Genomic DNA, 25,487 nt, shown 5'->3' on the forward strand with positions numbered 1-25,487 from the left:
CAAAAACTAATGATGTAATATATGGTGATTAACATAACGATAAAAAATTAAAAAAAAAATTTCAGATTGTCAGTTTACATCTGGAAAGAGAGCTGACATCCTTCCCCACAGTCATGGCAGCAATCACTTTCTTCATAGTCTTCTCCCTCTTTTCTTTCTTTTCATTGTTGAGTTCCACCTTAATTCAAAGATTTCTCCTTTTTTATTGATTGTGAAGTACTTGGAGTCAGTCGTGGTTTTGGATCTTTAATGTGCACCAGAGGCAAGGGGGAGTGGGGTGGAGGCAGCAGCCAGAGAACATGGCCCAAGTGGTGGTGTAATGGTTTCCTGCATGTAACTGAATATAAATATTTTTAAAGGTCTTGTTATATCTTGTCAATATCTTGCTTTCCAAAAGAATTCTCCCAACTTAACATGGCCACCACCACATGTGCAAATCCTCTTTCTCTTTACCCAAGATCTGTATGACTGTTTTTCCTTTATTTATGTGATAACAAAAATATATAATATTTAATCTCTTTAATTTGTTTCATTTGGACTGCTAGTAAAATTGAAGGTTTTTCCATATATTTGTGACCATTCTTTGCAGACTGTTTTTATCTTATTTACACATTGGGATATTAGTATTAATGATCTCAAGGATCTAATAATAAAATTGGTATTATTAGAGACTCTTAACTCTAGGAAACTGAGAGTTGCTGTGATGAGGAGGTTGGTGGGGGGGTGGGGTAACTGGGTGATGGACATTAAGGAGGGCTCTTAATGTAATGAGCACTGGGTGTTAAATGCAACTGATGAATCACCTAAATTCTACCTCTGAAACTAATAATACACTATATGTTAATTAAATTGAATTTAAATTAAAAATTTTAAGAAATAGAGCCATTTCAAATAAGACTACAAAGGAAGAAAGTAGACATTAACTGTATTAAAAATATAAAAAGGAGGGGCGCCTGGGTGGCTCAGTTGGTTAAGCAACTGCCTTCAGCTCCGGTCACGGTCCCAGGGTCCTGGGATCGAGCCCCGCATCGGGCTCCCTGCTCGGCGGGAAGCCTGCTTCTCCCTCTCCCACTCCCCCCGCTTGTGTTCCCTCTCTCGCTGTCTCTCTCTGTCAATTAAATAAATAAAATCTTTAAAAAAAAAAAATATAAAAAGGAAAATAAACTTTAGAAAGATGAGAACATCTCAGAACTAAAATGCAGACATAGTCACTTGAAACATAGAATATTAGAAAACTAATTGGACTAAAATTCTGTAGTGTTAGAATTATATCCTGTTCTGTCACTGGCTGACTTCTGGTAGGGCATATAGCTAAATATTTAACTTCTCTTGTTTGTAAAGGGAAAATATTATTGTCCTTTAATTACCTGAGGTGGGAGGCAGTAGTAGTAGTAATGGTGATAATGGCAGTAAAGATTTATTTTACCATAGATGATGTGGAAAAGGAAGAGAACATAAATTCCTGTGCTCAGAAACAAGACTGTGGCCAAATGAGCTGGGGATTGGTGCTTCCACAGGTACCACAAGAAGTACCAGGCATCCCCCTTTCCTCTCTGCCTCCCATTCCATCCCTCCAAACATAAAATGCAGTGTCATTTGTATAGACATAAATCTCTCTCAAGATCGAATTACATTCTAGGTAAATTTTTATGATTGAGATGGGGATTTTTAACATCAGATATGTTGGTCTAAATTTTATATGAGCCTTATAAAATCTCATTTAAAAAATCCTTTACAGAATACTGTTCTGTACATCAAAGAGACAACAGATAAAATAACTCATGAGATTTGGACCTGTGATTTCAGAGAGTTTACTCCAAAGCGGCTTTTCTGCCATCAAACTCTCTCCTCCGGCTAAGAACATACTTTAATACTGAAAAAACTATATGCAATTGAGTTAATAGCCAGGTGGTTAGTTCTATTCTAGCATATCATGAGAGTGAGTTGAACACCTATATCCTTAGCTTGTTTGAAAAGTGTGTTTGATGACAGATCTTTTTCTGTTCCCCAAAAGAAGTTCTCTTTCATCTTTAGCTGGAAAATTAAAGTGTCAACTTTATCCCCTAGGATGTACCCCTTAAAAAACTGGCTAGTACTTTTATATATTTTATGATCACTCACATAGGTCATAGACCGTAAACTGATTAATGACCTAGTCTCTTTGCTGATTACTAAACTAAAATTACTAAAACTAATTTTACCAAACATATATCATGTTAAAGCACCCCCACTTAAGAAAAAATGATGAGTTAATATAGATAGATTTTCTTTCCTTAAGTCCCCAGAGACTACATTTATATAGAAAGTAGCTACATACTTTCATCACTTTTTGAAGGAGTGTATTCACATGCAGTTGATATTCTTACTTAACTTTTCTTACCAAGGAAACATACATAATGATTTATGAAGTAGAAGTGTAATATTTTAAAATTGAGGGGCGCCTGGGTGGCTCAGATGGTTAAGCATTTGCCTTCGGCTCAGGTCGTGATCCCAGAGTCCTGGGTTCATGCCCCATATCCGGCTCCTGGCTCAGCGGGGAGCCTGCTTCTCCCTCTCCCTCTGCCTCTCTCCCTGCTCATGCTCTCTCTCTCTGTATCTCTGTGTCTCAAATGAATAAATAAAATCTTTTAAAAAATAAAATAAAAGAGAGGGAAGACTGTCTTTACAGAGAATAGTGTTTTCAAAATAATAGCTAGATTTTATATAATTCTTCTTACTCTATTCTGTTTTAAATTATTTAATAGTTTATATAATTTGATAAGCTAAAGCCATGTATTATCTAGTACCAAAAACAAAAAGGAAATGGTTTCTAAACTTTTAAATGTGTGATGTACATATATTTGTAAGATCTTTGAAATTTGACTAAAGTTTGATATCTTGGCCAGAGAGACTGTTAATAATGTAATGTCAACATGCTAAATTCATCCTATAAGATACTTCTTACTCAGCTGAAGTCCTTCATGGTCCACCCTGAGATTTGGCTTAATTGTTCTACATAGGAATATAGCTCAGGAAAGGAAGATCGGTCCTAAGTTAAAGAGACCATTTCAACATCTGGGAAGGAAAATGTGAGATGAGTATATCTGTATAGAAATAAAATGAATTATAAATGGCAAAAATGGAGTCAGTAATGGGTACTTTTTTCCTTCCAGGTTATGCATTAGACCCTTCATTAGATAATCATCAAGTGTCTACTAAATATATTGGTTCGGTAGAAGAAGCTGAAAAAAATCAAGGTAATTTATTCAAATTTATTTGAAATATTTTATGTCAAGTATATGTGTATATACACACATACTTATAATTACTGTCTTGCAGATTGATCTGAGGCAGTAGGAAAAACTAGTATTTTAGTAGACTGATTTTATTTTTAAGTTGAAACAAGTAATATAGAGCAGTATAGTTTAGGACTATTATAGTTTAGAGCTTGTTTTTTGCACTTATGAGGCATGCAACCTTGTAGGGAGGATGTTGGGACCTATTATTCTGGGTTGTTAATGAGTACTTGGCTGAGTGCCAACCATGTAGAACTCATTCAATAGATTATAATTAATGTGTAGCAAATGTTTACAATTTATCTTTCAACACTAATGTCAAGCTACATTTTTACAGAGCAGAACAAGTTTTATTATACATTGTCAATGGAGATTGTCTTAGGGTTGCTTTGAAGGCTGAGTTTGAATATGTTTTAGGATATGTTTGTGCTCATATTCATTTTGTACTTAGAAGATAAAGCGTTACACTCTAAATGCTAACTTGTCACAAAGCTCATCATTGGAATCTTACCCATAAAATATGCTCATTAGAAAAAGAATATGCTGCTTCTATGAGGATACTTCTGCTTAGCAGCTACAGGCCCTGTATCATCCAGCGACCTTCAGTGTATGAGCTACATTATTGTTAAAATAGAATTTTGACAAGCCGTTGTTGTAGCACACAACCTTATAAAGGACACTGATTTGAATTAATATAGGTAAGCTCTTTTTAAGTTAGACCTCTACAAGCCGTATCTTTTGTGTAGTTAGATTCTCCATTAACAGTTAAATTGTGATTATGACTCCCATAAACCTTTCTTTTTCCAATTTAGTGATGACACACAGCTTGCCACCTCCTACTGATCAGATCAGAATCTCAACCAGAAACATCCTCTTTCCTCTTTTCTTTTTAATCTAAGATTTATGATATTAGAGGTCAAATTTAGATTTAGATCACTTAGAAGAATACCACATTCTTGTGAAACCTTGCTTAGCATATATTGTTAAGTTACAAGTGAATCAAAGTTATTAATTACTTACTATGATTTAATTCAGTTTTTAAATGAAAAATTTTAATGTATTCTTGCTTTCAAAAGTAGCTTTATCTGGGCACCTAGGTGGCTCTCAGTTGAGCATCCCACTTTTGATTTCGGCTCAGGTCATGATCTCAGGGTCATGAGATCAAGACCTGTGTCGGGTTCCGTGCTGAGTGTGGAGCGTGTTTGAGATTCTCTCTCTTCCTCTCCCTCTGTCCCTACCCACCACATGCACACTCTCTCTCTATTTATTAAAAAAAAAAAAAAAAGGCTTTATCATTATTTAGTAAGGTTAATTTGCTGGATTCCTTTCAAAAAGTGGTAAAATCCACTGATATATGTCCTTGATTGATTAAAAGGATTGTGTACCTTGTAGGATTACATAGCCTGGTCTTTTCTTTAAGTATATTAGGACTTGCAAAATATTGCAGTAGTTGAAAGCTTCTCTTCCCAGAAGATTGAGTTTCTTTTTGTATGGTATGAGTTGGTATACCTGGCAGATTCATGTAGATTTTATTTTGTGTTCTTTAATAAATCTTTGGTCACTTGAACAATCACTTTTCTTTAAACATATAAAGTAAAAATTATATATATGCTACTGTTTCTTTAGAAAATATCCATATTTGTGATCTCTGTTTGTTTTTTAATGTAGGTTTAACTGTGTTTGAAACTGGTCAGAAAAAGATAGAAAAGAGGAAAAAGTTCAAAGAAAATGATGCATCTAATATTGATGGTTTCCTGGGACCGTGGGCAAAATATGTGGATGAAAAAGATGTAGCCAAACCCTCAGAAGTAAGTTTTGATGTTTTTCATTGCCAATTCAGGTAGATGCTGTGTGTCTGTGAAGGATATCTATAATAATAAACTTGAGATTTCCTTAGAGAACCAAATGATGACTCATCAATATTTCTCTGCCATGGTTGATTGAGAAAATAAAGTAAGATTTTTAAATTTTTCTTGGGAAAATAAAATAATAAAATAAATTTTTCTTGGGAATATTTTTAATTCATCCTCTTCTGATTTATTTTCTTCCATATTTTTAATTAAAATGCAATATTGGACAATTTTAATAAAATTTTTAAATTTCATAAAAATTGATAATGCTATTAAGCTATGGTGGCAGCTGCTCTTGATACCAGATACTCAGATAGTAACCACAGAATCAGCCTCTCTGTAATTTTAGAATTGATGGTGGGTTTTATTTGTAAATTAACTTGTTTAAAAATTTTACCAAATAATCTATATTTAAAAAAAAATACTATGAAGTTCTATAAAGTAAAACCATAGCACCCTACCTGTCCTTCTCCATCTCCTAATCCTAATATCTCTGTGAGCCAGTGACTGACTGTCCTAGGTCTTAGGGGTATAGCAGTGAACAAGATCAAGAAAATCCTGTTCTCATGAAGCTTATATTCTAGCTGTATCTTTGATCCATGTATGTCAGTCATACACATGTGCTGCTTTTTATTTACATTAGACATTGTTGACTTCTTTTTATTATAATAGAGATTTACTACTATCCCACCTTCCTTCCTCTGCTCCTCCCATAAAAGTTGTGTCAAAAATCTGTAGTCATTGCTTATATCCTCATGACTTAGGAAAATCTGTTTACTAGAGAACAACATTATGTATGCAAATTGAGTTTCCAAATACTAGATTTTTTAACCACTTTGTCTTTTTGTTTAAATAATTAGCATAATACAATAAATTTGTTTCTAGGTGTTCCAAAAAGATGGGTTTTGTATGAAATGAGTTTAAAAGTATTAACTAGTACCCATTATGTGTTAATGTCATTTTGTAATCTGTCAAAGAGTTGAGACTGTTACCCAGGAGACATACTTACAGCTCTTGCTTCACCCAAAATTGGACCTCATTATAAAGTATTTACAACCAGCTTTGGGCACAGTGGAGTTCCAAAACATCCATTTTAAAGTTCACTCCTTAATTTCCTTAGGAAGAACAAAAAGAATTGGATGAAATCACAGCGAAGAGGCAGAAAAAAGGCAAACAGGAAGAAGAGAAGCCTGGGGAGGAGAAGACAATCTTACATGGTAATATATTTTTTATGCCTCTTCATTTTTGTGATAAATTTTCAGATATTCACTCTGTTCTCTGTTCATGTAGTGTCAATTGTCTTTACTAATCAGCTGGTGTACTTCACTGTATTAAGAATAATTGTATTTCACTATTTGCATCTCAAAAAAATTACAGCAGACTCTTCCATATTCTAATAAAGGAGAAAAAATAGCATGATTAATGATTGCCACAGATGATTCTTTGAAGTACTAGTGGATTTTTAAAAATAGTAGATAAAGAAGAAATCTGAATTGTCCATAATCTGTTGTTTCCTAACAGACTCTTTCCCTAGTCATTTATCCTTTTGTTTTTAACCCAAGTCAGATATTCTCCAGATATCCACATAATTCATAACTATTAGTAAATTATATATATACTTTAAAAGAAAAACTTTGTTTTTTGTGTGAATAGACTGGAGATTAAGATTCTCATATTAATTTTGACATGTGGAAGGAAATGCATATTCAGGAAATGTCTTCCAAAATAAATTATAAATAATAATAATATAATACTAATATAATATTAATAATTAGTTATATTTGGAAAATTATGTAGTTATTATCAAACCATAAAGAATAATTTAGTACCGATGTATTGATTATTCTAATGTTAGATCACATATCAAATATTTAGGTTTGATGAGGCCGTATTTGGTTTCTCAAACTCCAGCTTTCTTTTCAAGGACACTATTTAATGCTGTGGTGCTTGCTGCTTGCAGCCATAATAAAAATAACAGCCGACATCTATTGAGGACTTACTTTGTGCCAGGCAAGTTACTAAATGCTTTATATACACTATGTCATTTAAGTCCCACAAGGGACTTCACTGCAAACTTTGTGTTGAAAGTGTCAAAGAGAATGGAAAAGGAACCTGGACGGGCGTAAAAGAGGAAGGCAGGGAAAAAGGATAGTTGATATTTTTGCTTTAACTTCTTTTCTATCCGGTTTTGCTTCTGGGTTTTTGCTGGTGACTCAGAAGGCCCAAGTATTTTCTTTTCTTCCCTCGCTGTAATTATGTTACGGTGAAGTCTTTTTTATATATCATTAAAATGTGTAACTAAGTAAAAGAAGTATAGATTTTATTTAAAGGTCTGGTATTCTCTGGGTAGTTAGAAATTCCAAAATACTACCTCTAATTGTAAATAAGAGCAGTGATTTCAAGCAGCTAGATTTTAGCTGACTCTTGGTCTTAACTTCATCAGAGTGTTATTACCTCAACCTTAATAAGGAACAATATCCATATGAGTAAATCGTTATCATTAAGGATATAGATCTTATGACTGTAGCTTGTATTTGTTCACTGCTTTCCTTTGTCTTCTTGTTTTAGTTAAAGAAATGTATGACTACCAAGGGAGATCCTATCTTCACATACCTCAGGATGTTGGTGTTAATCTTCGGTCCACTGTGCCACCTGAGAAGTGTTACCTTCCCAAAAAACAAATTCATGTGTGGTCTGGACATACAAAGGTAAGCAGATTAGTCGAGGGATTGACCATGACATAACATTCATAATTTGGTGTCTGGTAGCCCAAGCCTTTCCCCACAAATTCCTGCCACAATCTACTTTTTCTGGGCTAACATGTCAGTGAGTAATGGATTGGTAGTAGCACCAAAACCTCAGTAATTTTGCCTTAGCTCTTGGGATTATCATGCTTAAGAGACGATTAGATGGTTTCTGGTTTATAAACTATGGTCATATTGAAACTAATGCAGAGGGGCGCCTGGGTGGCTCAGTCGTTAAGCGTCTGCCTTCGGCTCAGGTCATGATCCCGAGTTCCTAGGATCAAGCCCCGCATCGGGCTCCCTGCTCCACGGGAAGCCTGCTTCTCCCTCTCTCACTCCCCCTGCTTGTGTTCCTGCTCTCGCTGTGTCTCTCTCTGTCAAATAAATAAAATCTAAAAAAAAAAACACTAATGCAGAGACAAGATACCTGAAACTTTTGATGTTGATACTCCTTGTCATCTGCACTATTCCAGCTGATAATTCCCAGCTCTTAGCAAAGAGCAAAGGAACTGAAAAAAGAAGGAAGAGGAGAGAGAGCATTAGCAACTTGACTAAGAATTCCCTTGGGTGAGAAAGTCAATATTAAAGGTTAAAAAACATATCTTCCAAAAGCTTAGTGTCAATAAAGGCTGTTCTTGGAATACTAACGAAGGTTATTCTGGGGCATGATTTTTGGAATGAAGAAAAACAATAAATTAGATTGCTTAAAAATATACTGTCCTTTCCTTATGTTTCATTTTAGCTGATGGTAGAATGTTTCTGATTGATAACTGTAATACCTTTTTATAGGGCGTCAGTGCCGTCAGATTATTTCCTCTCTCTGGCCATTTATTGCTGTCTTGTTCCATGGACTGTAAAATTAAGGTGAGTTTTCAGTAACAGAGTAGGAATGCTGCCAAGCTAGTGCTTTGGTCAAGTCTGTTTGGTTAATTATAAATAAATTTGGGTTTGTTAGCCAATTAGAGGCTAATTATTAGGCCCCATGAATGCAGCCACTTATGAACTCCTTCCAAACATGTTGATTCAAATATGGCTCTATGGTCCAATTGGCTAGGCTCTTTTGTAAGCTAGATAACTGAGTAGAACGTAATCAGTCACTTTGGTTTTAGTTACATAAATATTTAATCACTAATAATGCATTTTTTTTAGAGGTTTTGGATATGTAACTAAGTTCATTTGTTCCTCAGAACCATATGAGGTAGAGAGGACATAGGATAGAAATCCCATTTTAGAAAGTAAACAGTGCAATTCACCCTTTTTCTTTATAAATGCAAGTAGATACCAAGTAGCAGAAATGCTCCCAGCCTCTTCTCTCAGTTTTTATATTATAGTCTTAGGAAGCTCCGCCTTAAGCTAAATTTCAGCTACAGAGTATGTGGGAAAAAAACTCAGTTGCAGCTGCATGTCAGCTTGAACATGGGAAAAGCCTTTTTAAAAAATCTTAAATCTGAAAGAATAGTTATCTTTTTTTGTGTCGTCTGTGTCTAGATTGTTATGATGGTCAAGAAATACCAACTCTGTAATACTCTTGAAGCTTGGAAAGTTCAGTCGTTAAAATTTTACTCTTTGTAAACAATTCATGGGTATTATATGAAGGTAGCTTTTCTTGATGAGAGCAATCATTTAGGCATTTGTCTCTACTCAGTAGCTTAAAATCACAGGCCAACAGTTTGGAGTAAAAACCTTTATTTCCTTTAGCTTTGATTTCATACAAGCTATGTTCGTTGAGATTAAGGTCTTTTGACCAATTAAAAAAGCATAGAGTTCAATTTTGTTCACATACATAAACATTTATTAGGTACCTATTACGTGCAAGGGGCTGAGCCTAAAAATTTATCAAGGCCTTGTCCCTGCCCTCAGGGTAATCATTTCATTATGATGTAAATGATGGTTATAGAGTCAGGTGGAAAGTGTTCTGGTTTCTAAGAGGAAGCATCCTTCAGCAGGAAGGTAACTAAGTAAAGTGTGAGGGAGGGGTGTGTAGGTAGTGGAGTATGTCTGAAATGAGTGAATAGAATGGATAGGCATGGCGTGTGCTGAACACTACGAGTTTTTGGTTGCTGGAGTCTCAAATCTGAGAGATACAGAATGGCGACAGTCATCGGCAAAGGATCAGGTGCTAGAGGTCCTTGCTTGGTATGCTTTGGGAACTGAAACTTAATCCTATTGGCACTGGGTGTCCAGGAAGTGCTATCTCTTTTAGAACACTAGTAACATTATTGAGGATTAGATTTGAGGCAGGCAAGAGTAAAGGTAGTTTTAAGGACACCTGGTTTGGCTGTCGGTTAAGCGTCTGCCTTCAGCTCAGGGGTCATGATCTCAGGGTTCTGGGATCGAGTCCCTCATCGGGCTCCCTGCTCAGCGGGGAGCCTGCTTCTCCCTCTGTCTGCTGCTCCCCCTGCTTGTGCTCGCGATCTCTTTCTCTCTCTCTCTGACAAATAAATAAATAAAATCTGAAAGGAAGAAAGAAGGTAGTTTTGAAGCTATTGTATTAATTAGGTGTGATGAGAATTATTAGCCTATTACATTTTAGTCTAGATCATCATTTTCATATAGCTTCTATAATATTTTGTTACTTCAGAAAGTTAAAAAAAATTCTTCTGTACCAAAATGTTATAAACATGGCAGTTTCAATAACCTTTAGTTCTTCTGAAAGCAGCTCATAATATTATATAAGTAAAAACTTTTCATCATAGAAAATATATCAAAAATAGAAAAGAATAAGAAGAAAGTGAAAATAACTTGTTTTAGCTCCATCTAAGTTCTCTTGATATTTTGGTGTATCTTTCAGTATCAGATTTCATATTTGTGTGTGTGTGTGTGTAGTCCAAATGGTACAACACAGACTAGCAGCGCCAAGCATCATGTTCATTGATGTATAATTCCTTTGGTTAAATCCCCAGTACCCGCAGATATGCACACACATAGCTGGCATATGGTTGTTGTTCTTGATTGAAACTTGTCATTTTATCAAAGTCTTGTATTCAATTTAATATTTCTATGTGTTTTTTTTCCCAGCTATGGGAGGTTTACGGAGACAGACGCTGTCTGCGAACATTTATTGGTAATACTTCTTTTCTCTGTCTATAAATCTGTTTGGAAAGACTTTTTAAACTACATCATTGACAGTAATATTACTACACTGATTATGAAGGAAAGTCTTCAAAGACTCGAACTGAGTCTTGAAGAGGGAGTGAGTCCTCCCACATAGACAGAAAAGGGAACTGGGAAAGAGAGAACAGCAAAAGCAAAATTGGTTTGAGAAAGCATGCTGCTTTGGGGCAGCCAGGTATATTTCAGAATTGCCAGGGAGGGGATATGGTGAGAGATGACAAGAGGAAAAAGCAGTATAACCAGGGGCAGAGCATGAAGGACCTTATGTGCCATCAGTGAGGAGTGTAGAATCTATCCAGAGGGCCTTGGAAAGCCAACCATTAAACAGCTCTTGCAGGAAATTAACTCAATCAGATCTGAAGCTTACAGGGATCCTAGTGGCAGTATGGAAGATGCTCTGGTAGGGGGCAGGCCTGCAGGCAGGGAAATGAATGACAGGGTTGTTTCATCGGTCTAGATTAGAGATGATGAGAGCCTGGACTAAAGCAGCAGATAGAGAGGAAAGGAACAATCAAGAGTTAAAATCAGTGGGACTGAGTCACTGGATGCGAGTGATAAGACTGAAGCAGAAATCTAGGGTGACTCCCAGCCAGCTGGCTGAACGGTGGTACCATTTGCCAAGAGAGGGAACATAAGAGGATGATGAGGTGTCACTTGTTAAATTTGAGCTGCCTTTGGGATATCAAGACGAAAATGTCCAGTAAGCAATTAGCCAGGTGTTGAGCTTTGAAAAGAGGTTCCGAATAGGCAGCTAAAGCATATGAAAGAATAAAATTGAGCGAACTCCTTGAAAGAGAAAACAAGGCCAAAAAGAGAACAGCTTTGTGGCAAACTAGCCTTTTTGGTAGAATATATTTACTGTCTTTGTGAGATTTCGTGTGAAGTCTGGTTACATTTCCAAATTTAACTGTACATTATTGAAACACTATTTGTGTGAACCTTAGTGGCTCTGTTTTTAGATTCAAGTGGGAGTCCGTTCTGCAGCGCTTTGTTAGGATTTTAGGGCCTTGTTAAACAAATAAATAGCCCAAGGTACCATAGCATCCTACAGGAAGACTCTCCACAGCAGACGGGAACAAGATGCCTCTTGTACCCGTAGTGGACTTGGTCTCCATCTGTCTCCCCTGCACCGACAGGCAGTTTTTCAGTGGGAAACAAAATTACCAGTTTTGGAAGATGGGACTCTTGCTGTAGAAAAGAATGCCTAATTACTGTGGCACATAGCCTGATTCGAGTTCACTGGTGATGGCCGTCCAGCGCTGCCGTGTGTGGTTGATGATTTGTGCAATGCATGTTCTGTCAGTCTTGGTCTTGATGGGGTGGTAGAAAAAAGGAAGGTTTCTGCTTTCATTTAGCCACATTTTATTTGTCCCTACAACTTTCAAAAGAGTGGATTGGTCTGGCAGACTGATTTCTAAGCAAAGCACCTTAAAGTTAATTTATTGTCAAAATGCTATTTTAAAACAAAATAGAAGTTAATGTTAGTTTCCAAAAGGTTAAGTCTCAGATTCTGAAGTCACTTCTCTGAAACTTGGTAATGTGATCACAGAAGTCTGCAGGTATTGAAGAAGAGCTATGATTTCATGAGCTTTAGGGTAAAGTCACTTTGTTTCACTTAGTGAGTAATCTGGAGAATGAACCTCCCAAATGTCTCTAGGCCCTCCTCTTTCATTGGCAATAATTGGTCTGTTATGTTTCCTTAAATTCTTGGCTGCTTAGTCAATTATGTATATTGCATATTAAAAGATTTCTATGACAAACTCAAAAAAAACGTTAGCTCTTTTATCTTGGTTCTTACCTAAATGTTATGCATCAGAAACACCTAGGGAGCTATCTGAAGGGGGAATAAAAAAAACTGCCTACGTTCCCAAGCCCACACCTAACATATTCTGCGTCAGTAAGTCAGGGGATAGGATTCCAGAGATTCTGACTCACAGGGTGGCTTGAAAATGCTGTTTCTCTTATGGTGTTTGTGTTTTAAGAGAAGATACTTCACCTCACCTCCATTTCTATTGTCCCTGCCTTAGGCCACAGCAAAGCCGTTAGGGACATCTGCTTTAATACTGCAGGAACGCAGTTCCTCAGCGCAGCTTATGACAGGTACCTTAAGCTCTGGGACACTGAGACAGGTAAGAGCTCACTTATACTAATGCCAATACATATTTATCTTATAAATTAGCATTTATAAACAGTGCAACATTGAGTAGTCTTCTGTGGCAAAATGGTGCCTTCTGTAACTGCTGATTCTCATATCCTCCACTGTCAGCTAATATAAAATGTTTGTAGAGTTCAAACTCAGCTACATAAGTAGCTCTTTTACTCTGAAACTTTGTTTCCATTAAATACAATTTATAAAGCAAACATCCTGATAGACAAGCAAATTTGAAATCTTCCATAGACTACTTAATTGATCTTTTTGTTCCCCTCTACCACCAAGCACGCTGCATTGCACGTAATAGAAGCACAATAAATGTCTGATGAACAAAATTAAATTTAATTGCCCACATTGATTAAAAAGTAAGTCTGTTTACAGACCCATGGGTCAGGTGGTTTTATATATTCACAGACATTAATTGTATTAGTACATTGTGGCTAGTATAATTTTGTATAGTTAGAGAACCATCGTTCATCTCACTGAGTTTTAAGGGTAAAGATAATAGCTAATATTTATTGAACACTTACTGTTTACCAGGCATTGTGCTGTGCACTTGTATCCAGCATCACATCCAATTCTTAAAATATCCCTATAATTACTGTTGTTATTTTAGATGAAGAAATTGAGGCTTAACGGGGGAGCTTTTCCAGACCCACACAGCTAATAAGTGGCTGAACTGATTTAAACCAAGGTCTCTCAAATGCCAGAGCCCCTACTCTTACCCCACAGTGGTTCTCAACTCTGGCTACACATCATAATCACTTTATTCTGCAATTGATACAGATTTACTTTTGAAAAAAATATTTTTAATCATAAAGAATCTGTGAAAAGGAACAATATAGTTTATAGTAAAGAACAAGCAGGCTGCCCTTCCCCAAAATGTATTAAGCAAATGATCTCAAGATGTTAATCCCCGGGCTGTCTTTGAAGTGATCAAATTTCTTTTCCCTACTTTAACTTGAGTCTTTGGTTTTAGGACAGTGTATATCAAGATTTACAAACCGAAAAGTGCCCTATTGTGTCAAATTTAATCCCGATGAAGATAAGCAAAATCTCTTTGTAGCTGGTATGTCTGATAAAAAGATTGTGCAGGTAAGTCTTTTTTACAGTATTCTTAGTAAGATCCCTATAGTTTATGTTGTATTAGGGGATGGAATAAGGAATATTAACTTGTTTAATGCTTGCTGCTTTTAGGGACTGCTAAGGGTCTATTTTTAGTAGAAAACAGTCGTTATGTTAGAGATCTTTTTTCTTCACTTTCCATAGTTCTGATCTTCATTTTCATATCTGCTCCACTTCTGTCTTTACCTTTTCTCTTGTTTGATATACAGTGGGACATTCGAAGTGGAGAAATTGTGCAGGAGTATGACCGGCATTTGGGAGCTGTCAACACCATTGTTTTTGTGGATGAGAATAGGAGATTTGTGAGCACATCTGATGATAAGAGCCTAAGAGTTTGGGAATGGTGAGTTTCTATCAGTAGAAGATCTGATTTATATAATTATAACAAGCAATTTAAAACTTTGTAGCCAAAGCAAAGCCTGATAATATGCAACCATTTGAATATTTTCACAACTATGATCTCTGGCTTGCCAACAAAGCTGCTTTAAACATTTAAGTACCCAGAATATGGAAATAAAAATTTAGACATGCTACATCTCGTAGTCTATGGGCAGTCTATCTAAAGGTTATATATTTTAAGGCATTTTTCTTGCATTGGTGAAAAAGTTATATTGTGTTGCCTTACATTTGTTTATTAGGTACTTTATTTGTCTTTGCAAAATGACTGATGAGATGCAGGGCCCACAAATGTATAGACTCTATTATTTACTGTTAGGATTGAACATTAGATCCTGGCCTCAGAGTCAACCGAAAGAAAGAAAAAATATTTTAAAATCTTTTAAGTTTTTAAATGTCTACATTATGATTATTCAGTACTGAAATTGGCCCCATGCCATCACCCATTGTGTCCTGCCATTCATAATGCATAATGGTAGAAAACAAATGTTTTATTTATAGAGTATGTTGGTAATTTTGCTTTCCTTGAGAGAGGAAAAAAAGCTTTTCTAAAGTCAAGAAATACTAAAGCTAGTTTCACTAAGTGTCATAGATCATGTTTTATCATTTATTTACAAAGAAATGCATAATAGTCTTTTTGTTCAAAGGAATGTTAGGATGGAGGCCAGCTCATTTTAATAGTCAGTTATGAAGCACAGCTCAGCCGTGGTTACAGCCTTGCAGGGCCTAGAAAGTGTGACTTCCCACCCTGGAAGTTGTTCTGCTGTAAGAAGTGGGAAGCTTTGCACTACAGCCAGTAGTTTGCTCCTGAAACTGAGTCCCTTTGAGGAGCTGAGCAGGTCCCTAACCATCGTCAGGGAAATTTGGGTAACTGAAGGTTCCATGTAATTTAACTGCAGTTTCTCCCACCCCTTCAAATTGCCCCCATTGATGGAGAGCCGACTGTATACTTTATGTATAGTTTTAATATCCTTAAAGTCCGTGCTTTGAGACTGTCTTATAACTGAGATCTTTCTTACTTCAGAAATGATATTACATGCAGAGAATCTGATACAGACATCAAGTTTTATATGAGTCACCTTAGACTACTTACACGAGACTCTGAAGATAGACATATACATGTACTTGTTTTGTTTATATACTTTAGCAGTTTGATTATACTTAAACTTTCAGATGTTTCTATCTTCGGATGATATTTCAGCTCCATTTTAAAATGTGGAGTGGTATAAACGAAATTGGTAAATATTTAAATGAAGCACCAATTACAGGGCTCTAAGAACACTTGTGTGTGCTTTCTAAATTAGAGTATTGGTCAGCAAAATATTTTGATTAAATTAAGGGGTAATGTCAGCCTGTTTGTTGTTTTCCCTCTTCGGAGCTTAAGAAATACTCCTAAGAGTCATAGTAATGTGTCATTATAAATGATGACATCCTTTAGACTTCATTTACTATTGGAACCTTCTTCACTGATCCTCTCGTGAGGGTCTGTGCCTCTTCTCCATGTTCCCACACAACGCTTTGCTTCTCACAGTTTTGGGGTTTTTTTTAAGATTTTATTTATTCATTTGAGACACAGAGATAGAGAGTGCATGAGCAGGGAGAGAGGCAGAGGGAGAGGGAGAGGCAGGCTCCCTGCCGAGCCAGGAGCCCAGTGTGGGGCTCGATCCCAGGACCCCGGGATCACGACCTGAGCCAAAGGCAGACGCTTAACCATCTGAGCCACACAGGCACCCCTGCTTCTCACAGTTTTTTAGTGCTTGCACATTTGTTCCTGTGTCAGCTGTGCTCACAGTGTGTCCCCAGCACCAGCACAGTGCCTGGCACATCGTATGTGCTAAATATCTAAAGAAGTTAATTACTGTCATAATTATTAATGATGCTACATCTGTTGAGCCCTGTCTGTGTGCCAAGCATGCTAAGCATTTTATGTGAACTGATTTAATGTGCCAAAGTAGTCTTATGAGATAGATGTATTTGCTATCCCTGTTTTATAGATGAGGAAACTAATGTAGCTTAAGTAATTTACCCAAGATTCCATGAGACATGAAAAGCCAGAATTCAAACTTGTATTAAGCTGATTATAAAGCTTGAGATTTTTTCCAGCTTTATTGAGGTATAACTGACAAATAAATATATTTGAAGTGTATAACATAATGGTTTGATATATGTATACATTGTGAAAGGATTCTCACTGAGTTAGCCCATCTGCCACTTTAGATATTTACCTTATTTGTTTGGTAAGAACATTTAGGTTCTACTGTCTTAGCAAATTGCAGTTACACAATATGCTATTTTAAGTATAGTCACCATGTCATACGTGAGATCCTCAGACCTTATTCATCTTACAGATAAGAGTTTGTACCCTTTTACCAGTCTCACATAGTTCCCCACCCCAACCTGAGCCACTGGCAGCCACCAATCTACTCTGTTTCTATGAGTCTGAGGTTTTTTTTTTTGAGTGCACATATAAGTGATACTATGCAGTATCTGTCTTTCTCTGTCTGGCTTATTTCACTTAGCATAATGCTGTCTAGGTTCATCATGTTGTTGCACATGGCGGCATTCCCTTTTTTTAAGGCTGAATAATACTCTATTATATATGGAAATACCACATTTTCTTTATCCATTCTTTCACACTGAGACTGTTTCCATACCTTGGGTATTGTGAATAATGCTACATTAAACATGGGAGTACAACTATCTCTTCAGCATAGTGATGTCATTTCCTTTGGATATATACCCGGAAATAGGATTGATGGATCATATGGTAGTGCTGTTTTAAATTTCTTGAGGAATCTCCATACTGTTTTCCATAGTAGCTACATGTACCAGTTTACATTCCCACCATCAGTGTATGAGAGATCCCTTTCCTGCACATCCTTACCAGCATTTATCTCTTACCTTTTTGGTAATAGTCATCCAGTGTGTGAGGTGCTGTCTCACTGTGGTTTTGATTTGCATTTCCCTGATGCTCAGTGATGCTGAGTGCCTTCCTGTACCTGTCGGCCCTTTGTCTGTCTTCTGTGGGAAAATGTCTGTTCAGGTCTCTGCCCATTTTTTAACTGGGTAACTTGGCTTTTTGATAATAGTTGTATGAGTTCCTTATATATTTTGGATATTGACCTTGTCAGATATGTGGTTTGCAATTATTTTCTGCCATTCCTTAGGTTGCCTTTGCATTTTGTTGATGGTTTCCTTTACTGTACAGAAGCTTTTTACTTTGAGGTACTCCCACTTATTTATTCCAACTTCCAGGAGCTTATCTCCTGTGTTTTCTTCCAGGAGTTTCAGGTCTTACGTTCAAGTCTTCAATCCATTTTGAGTTGATTTCTGTGTATGGTATAAGGTAGGGGTCCAATTTCATTCTTTTGCATGTGAATATCAAGTTTTCCCAACACCATTTAGTGAAGAGACTATCCATCCTTTCTCCACTGTATATTCTTGGTTCCTTTGTTGAAAATTAATTGATTATATATGCATGGGTTTATATCTGGGTTCTCTGTTCTGTTCCATTTGATCTGTGTATCTGTTTTTATACCAATACCATACTGTTTTGATTACTATAACTTTTATTTAATTATAGTTAAAATCAGGAAGCTTGATGCCTCCAGCTTTGTTCTTTTTCAGGATTGCTTTGGAGTCTTTTGGGGTTCCATACAAATTTAAGAATTGTTCTGATTCTGTCAAATATGCCATTGGAATTTTGGTAGATATGAATTGGATCTGTAGATTGCTTTGGGCATTTTGAACATTTTACAATATTAATTCTGTGTACAGATCTTTCACCTTGGTTAAATTTATTCCTAAATAATTTCTTGTTTTTTGATGCTATTATAAGTGGGATTGTTTTCTTAATTTCTCTTTCCAGTAGTTGCTAGTATCTAGAAATGCAACTGATTTTTTAATATTGAGTTTGTATCCTGCAACTTCACTGAATCATTTATTAGTTCTAACAGTTTTTTTTGTGAAGTCATTAGGGTTTTCTATATGAAATATTATGTCATTTGCAAACAGAGACAGTTTTACTTCTTTTTTATTTGGATACCTTTTCTTCTGGCCTGATTGCTCTGGCTAGGACTCTCAATACTATATTGAATAAAAGTGGTTAGAGCAGACACACTTCCTGATCTTAGAGTAAAAGCTTTCAGCCATTTACAATTAAGTATGATGTTGGCTGTGGACTTGTCACACATGACTGTGTTCCCCATATACCCAGTTTATTGAGGCTTTTTATCATGAAAGAATATTGAATAGTGTCCTTTCTTTTGCATTTATTGAGATTATCATATGATTTTTATCCTTCCTTTTTGTATTTCATTGATTGATTTGCATATGTTGAACCATCCTTGCATCCCAGGGATAAATCCCACTTGATCATGGTATATGATTCCTCTAACGTACTGTTGAATTCAGTTTGCTAAAATTTTACTGAGTATTTTTGCATCTATATTCATCAGGGATGTTGGCCAATAATTTTCTTGTAGTTTCCTTGTCTCGCTTTGGTATCAGGGTAATATTGGCCTTATAAAATGAGTTTGGAAGTGTTCCCTTCTCTTCTATTTTTTTGGAAGAGTTTGAGAAGGATTAATATTAATTCTTCTTTAAACGTTTGGTGTAACTCACCAGGGAAGCCATCTGGTCCTGGACTTTTTTTGTTAAGAGGTTTTTGATTACTGTTTCAGTCTTCTTAGTCATTATTGGTCTGTTCAGATTTTCTATTTCTTCATGAGTCCGTCTTGGTAAGTTGCATGTTTCTAGGAATTTATTCATTTCTTCTAGGTTTTCTAATTTGTTGGTATATAATTGTTCATAGTAGTTTCTTGTGATCCTTAGTGCTTCTATATCATCAGTTGTTATGTCTCTTTCATTTCTGTTTTTATTTGAGTTTTTTTTTCTTAGTTTAGCTAAATGTTTGTCAATTTTCTTTTTCAAAAAAACCAGCTCTTACTTTCAATTGATCTTTTCTATTATCTCTTTAGTCTCTATTTCTTGTGTTTCCTCTTTGATTTTGTATTTTCTTCCTTCTGCTAACTTGGGTCTTAGATTGTTCTTCTTTTCCTAGTTCTTCAAAGTGTAAAGTTAGGTTGTTATATTTGAGATTCTTTTTCCTTAATGTAGGTGTTTATCAGTATAAACTTCCCTCTGGCTTTTGCTGATCCCATAAGTTTTGGTATGTTGTATTTCTATTTTCATTTGTCTCAAGATAGGTTTTGATTTCCCTTTTGTTTTCATCTTTGACCCATGTCTTGTTTAGTAGCATGTTGTTAATCTCCACGTACTTGTACATTTTCCAGTTTTCTTGTAATTGATTTCCAGTTTCATACGTTTGTGGTCAGAAAAGATGCCTGATATGATTTCAGTCTTCTTAAAAATATTAAGACTGTCTTGTGGCATAATATATGATCTATCCTGGAGAATATTTCGTGTGCACTTGAGAAGAATGTGTATTCTGCTGCCATTTGGTGGAATGGTCTATATACGTCAGTTAGGACCATTTGGTCTAATGTGTCATTTAAGTGCAATGTTTCCTTATTGATTTTTGTCTGGATGACCTATCTATTGTTGACAATGGAGTATGGAAGTCCCTTGCTATTATTGTATTGCTTGCTATCTATTTTCTCCCTTCAGATCTGTTAACATTTGCTTTATGTATTTAGGTGCTCTGATGTTGGGTATATAAATCCTTCTATTTGTTATATCTTCTTAATGAATTGACCTCTTTATCATTATATGATGACCTTGTCTCTTATTGCAGTTTTTGGCTTAAAGTCTATTTTGTTTGATACAAGTATAGCAGCTACCCCTGCTTTCTTTTAGTTTCCATTTTCATGGGATATGTTTTCCATCCTTTCACTCTCAGTCTGTGTGTGTTCTTAAAACTGAAGTGAGTCTCTTATACACAGTATATAGTTGGGTCTTGTTTTGTTGGTTTTTTTTTTTAATCCATTCAACTAACTTGTGTCTTTTGTAAATTTAGTCCATTTACATTTGAGGTAATTATTGAGAGGTCTGGACTTTTACTAGTGCCATTTTGTTCATTGTTTTCTGGTTATTTATAGTTCCTTTGTTCCTTTCTTTCTTCCTCTTCCTTTGTGATTTGATGATTTTCTATAGTAGTATGTTTTGATTTTTCTGTTTCTCTTTCGTGTCTCGATAGATTTTTGCTTTGTGGATACCATGAGGCTTACATAAAACATGCAGAACTTGAATTCTTATTCATATGGCTAGATAGTTAGATGAATGAAGGGTCTGGTGGGGAAAGAAGATAACTTGGATCCAGTTTGATTAGTCAGAAGGAAACGTGACGATCAGTCTTGCTACAAAGACAAGTAGGAAACAAAACCAACTCGGGATCCCTGGAGCTATCCTTTACCACATACAACCATCCCTGAAAGCAATTACTAGTGTTACTGGCAGCTTGCAGAAAGGGAGGCCCTGACCACCTCAAAGTGAAAACTGACCCCAGCAATGGGAAAATTCTTATTACCAGGACCTTCAGACAGGTGGTGTTTGCCAAACTTTTACACCTTGTGCCTGCTAAGAGTAGCACAATGATAAAAGAAAACAAACTAAAGGAAACTTGGTTTTCTTAAACAATACTAGATTATTAAGACTAGTGGACAGTTGTAAAGGAGAATAAGAGATTATAATTAGATACTGGACAGCCTATGGTTATGCTGATTGGCTAAATTCATGAGATGTCATAGACATGTTTTCTCCCAAAGGTATTTATTATGTTAAAATATTTTTAGAAGAAAATTTGACAGATGTTGATCCTGTTTATCTTTTATCTTTAAAATTTCATAGACTTTTATTCAAGTTTTTTTCAGTGATTTCATTTCCAGACTGAAGATTATGTGTAAGATGTAAGTTACTAGCTTATTTATGGAATTACAGGTTCTAATTAGAAAATAGTGTTGTGTTTATTAAATATAACTGCCTAGCAGACATTTTCACTAGCAGTAATAATGTTCATAGAGTGTTCAGACCCATTTCTTGTTCTAGAGCTCATTGTACCAAGAGTCCTTGAAATAAGAGATCTGCATACATTTTTTTTTTGTTTACTTTTAGGAGAACATTGATTGATCTGAACCTAGACTATGGTTAATTTAGAAATGCTCTTATGTTTTAATCTGTTATTGATTATTATTGGCTAATAATTTTATATGAGGAGGGAAAAACAGTTGAACCTTTTTCAGACTGAGGTTCTTTTGAGTACATTTGGGTCATTTTGAATGTCACTGCTCATTGGTCCTTTAGAGAGGTATAAAGGGTTGGAGATTTGATAAATGATATTGTTCCCCAGGTTACACCTAAAAATACTTTCTTCTAACCAAGACCCTCATAGAAGTTTTTTTCTAATCATTTGCTTCGTCTGGATGAGTAGATAGATGGATAGAGAAAATCCTTACTTAAAGGCAAATAATTACTATAATTATTGTTATCATTTCCTAATTAATCAAAGTTTTGGAACTTGAACCATAGTTAGACATTGATATTGCTGCTTTATATTCTGTGTTATTCATCAGATTACATTTTCCACACGTTACTCTGTAAAAAAAAAAAAAAACATTTCTGGTTACTCATGAAAAGCAGCAAGACCAAAATCGTTCAGAATTACTAAAGAGTTTATCATGGAGAATTTTTTTTTTTAAGATTTTATTTATTTATTTGTCAGAGAGAGAGAGCACAAGCAAGGGGAGTGGCAGGCAGAGGGAGAAGCAGGCTCCCTGCTGAGCAAGGAGCCAGATGTGGGACTTGATCCCGGACCCCGGGACCTTGATCTGAGCTCAAGGCAGACACTTAACTGACTGAGCCACCCAGGCGTCCCTATCATGGAGAATATTAAAAACAAAAAGGCATTTGGAACTTTTCATGGTTCTAGATTTAGGTGACTAGTGTTGGATTTTTGTTGTGTTTGTTTTATTCTTTGTGTCACTCATATAGGAATTTCTTTAATGCATTTTTCTCCTGCACCATGCACATTGAGAGTAATAGATGTCCAGGTACCAAGCACTTAATCTCCTTTACCCATCCAGAAATCTCATTACTTCAGGATGGGTTCTGCCTGCTTGCAGATCCCTATACAGCTTCGCCTACTATCCCTTTGCACTGCTTAAGGCTCTTTAATCCTCTCAACCTGCTTGCAGAGTTAACCAGTTAAGGCTGAAACTGGCAGGTAAACTAAGAGTACCTCCCTCCCTGTAGGCTTGCCTCAGACATCTTGCTCCTGCCTACATGGTACATTTTTAGATGAGTTCATTGTCAGAGAACTTCAGTCACATTTTTTAACATAAAGGCCAAAGTTTAAGTCAAATAGAGTTGGAAAACTAATTCACTAACACTGTTATAATTATCATGGAAAGGCATTTGTGAAGTACAAGATTTTGTAATAAGCAACGGGATGCCATTTTGTGATTTTCCTTCCCCCCAGGAAGTTTCATGAAAAGTTAGTTAAATATATAATCTCAAGAATATCTCTTTAGTTTCAGAGATAATTCTTCTGAAGGTACTTTTTAAAACTTACTTAATTCTGATAAGCCGTTTTTAAATTTTAGGGATATCCCTGTGGATTTCAAGTATATAGCAGAGCCCAGTATGCACTCCATGCCTGCGGTGACTTTGTCTCCAAATGGTGAGTAAGTAGGTAGAATGTGGTTTTAAATGAGCCTCTAAGACAAGAGTGTGATTTCCGTATTCAAAAGAACTTTGGCCTTTTCCTCCTAGGGGAAGTCCGTCATGGCCATACTTGTATAAGGAAACCTTTTCAATATTAGAAATAGTCACTGGTTTTCCTCTGTGAGTCACCTCACCTATTCTCCTGTTTTTAAAAATAATAATAATAATAATCAGTGGATTGCAGCTCACATTGACAGAACATCTAAGGATTTCCATCTGAGGATCAAGTTTTTTTTTAAAGAATTCTCCTTCCAACAGATTCATGTTCAGTCATTTAGTGATTTATTGTGAGCTCTTTTTCTTTCAGAGGAGAGAAATTTTGATCTGGTTCCCCATAATAAGAATACTTTAGCAATTTACTCTAAAAGATTTTCTCAGGCAAAATAAAAAAAAATCCATCTACTACTGTTTTCTGTTCAAAAGTGCATTGCCTACAAATTACAAAGTAATTTGTACTACAGATATCCTGACAGTATACTGATAGAATTATAGCTCTGCATGAGGGTATTAGAGTAGAGGGGCTGATGTTTGGGCAACACTGTCATCAAAGCCCCTGTTAACTCCCATAGCTCCTGTGAGTGTGGAGCAAGGAAGAGGAGGCAAGAAATAGTTTGCTCTTCCATCAAGGCATCTGCCACCGGCAAATCAGTGATCCATTTTTGTCAAGTACCCTATGATTTTTATGAGAAGAGCAACCTAACTGGGTCCTATTTTGATAATGACTGCATTGTATATTGTCACATTTGTCTCTCTGTATCTACACTTTATGTGGTATATTTTTACACTACCCATTACAAATATTGTGCCCATCTTGAACAAGGCTATTTACCCTCTCAGACTGAATATTGTTAAGAGCATTCCCTTAGTTAATAATGTCTACATCGGATGCAAGAAGATACTACAGTTCAGGCTCTAGAGACTTGGATGAATCTCGGTTAGATAAAAGCAGTTTGGCCTTTCAGTAACAGTTCTGATAATTTTTTTAATTGCATCTTTTTGTATGGTTTTATTTAATAATCCTAGGTTTTCTCACCTAGTGTTAATCTTTCCTTTTTCCATAATTAACATAGATAAGTCTCTTTTCCCCAATGGTTCTCTTGTCTGTACTTACTCCAAATTAATTTCATTTCATAAAATTTTACTTTAGTTCTGTTAATGCTAAACTCAGAATTTCTGTATATCCTTATTTAAACAAAAAAAGCTTTTATATGAAGAGTGCTCAATGATATGGGATTATTTGAGCAAAATCCATTACTTCTTTATATATAAATCCCTCTTGTCAGTGACAGATTTGTAACACTTTACAAATGGTATGGTAAATTCATTTTCCTATTATTATAAAGTAATTGGGACAAAAGAATATTAATGTCTGAACATATTTAAAATAAACAGTCATTTTAGAATTTTCAGTCTTGCTCTAATATGTCTCCTTTATTGAATTTACAGGGAAATGGCTAGCATGTCAATCAATGGACAACCAAATCTTAATTTTTGGAGCACAGAACAGATTTAGATTGAATAAGAAAAAAATTTTTAAGGGCCATATGGTCGCGGGTTATGCTTGTCAGGTGGACTTTTCACCAGACATGAGGTAAGTTTAAATCTTCTCTTGTGTTCTCCTATTCAAGTGTGACATAAACTAATGTCATACAAATAATAACACTTTAAAAAAATCACTGTCACATATGTAATCTCATGATAACTGTGCAGATTGTCACAGTGCCTGATGGAAAGACAAGAATAAGTTATGAAAACTACATTTGACTTTAAGTTCTTCAGTGGGTCTCTTTATCTTGCTTCGTCCTGTGCCCTTTTTTTTTTTTTTAAAGATTTTATTTATTTGAGAGAGAGAATGAGAGACAGAGAGCACGAGAGGGAAGAGGGTCAGAGGGAGAAGCAGACTCCCTGCTGAGCAGGGAGCCCGATGTGGGACTCGATCCCGGGACTTCGGGATCATGACCTGAGCCGAAGGCAGTCGCTTAACCAACTGAGCCACCCAGGCGCGCCCCGTCCTTTGCCCTTTAACCACATCATAAGTTCCTGTCTATATGGGCTATGCCTTATTTTCTCTCTGCTTTTCTCACAATGCTTGGAGGACTGTAATCACTATATGGCTGTGATTAAACACTGGCAGAATTAATTCTGTATTGCA

At 35.9% G+C, this 25,487-nt stretch overlaps 1 protein-coding gene and 1 pseudogene across 1 annotated transcript in view; one reads left to right on the plus strand and one right to left on the minus strand.

Annotated features, from left to right (window-relative positions):
* LOC112819406 (AP-2 complex subunit beta pseudogene) overlaps nucleotides 1–2,130 on the minus strand; it is a 10,014-nt pseudogene extending 7,884 nt beyond the window's left edge.
* CDC40 (cell division cycle 40) overlaps nucleotides 1–25,487 on the plus strand; it is a 59,285-nt gene that overhangs the window by 31,115 nt on the left and 2,683 nt on the right. The window contains exons 4-14 of the mRNA XM_025863893.2: nucleotides 3,153–3,236; nucleotides 4,944–5,083; nucleotides 6,246–6,342; nucleotides 7,694–7,833; nucleotides 8,659–8,733; nucleotides 10,888–10,933; nucleotides 13,011–13,112; nucleotides 14,115–14,230; nucleotides 14,470–14,603; nucleotides 23,215–23,291; nucleotides 24,782–24,926. Coding sequence (XP_025719678.1) covers nucleotides 3,153–3,236; nucleotides 4,944–5,083; nucleotides 6,246–6,342; nucleotides 7,694–7,833; nucleotides 8,659–8,733; nucleotides 10,888–10,933; nucleotides 13,011–13,112; nucleotides 14,115–14,230; nucleotides 14,470–14,603; nucleotides 23,215–23,291; nucleotides 24,782–24,926 — 1,156 coding nt within the window. The remainder of the gene's footprint in view (nucleotides 1–3,152; nucleotides 3,237–4,943; nucleotides 5,084–6,245; nucleotides 6,343–7,693; nucleotides 7,834–8,658; nucleotides 8,734–10,887; nucleotides 10,934–13,010; nucleotides 13,113–14,114; nucleotides 14,231–14,469; nucleotides 14,604–23,214; nucleotides 23,292–24,781; nucleotides 24,927–25,487) is intronic.

Source organism: Callorhinus ursinus, unplaced genomic scaffold (genome assembly GCF_003265705.2).
Source record: "Callorhinus ursinus isolate GAN/ISIS: 27379988/994484 unplaced genomic scaffold, GSC_fseal_2.0 scaffold6, whole genome shotgun sequence".
Taxonomy (NCBI): Eukaryota; Metazoa; Chordata; class Mammalia; order Carnivora; family Otariidae; genus Callorhinus; species Callorhinus ursinus.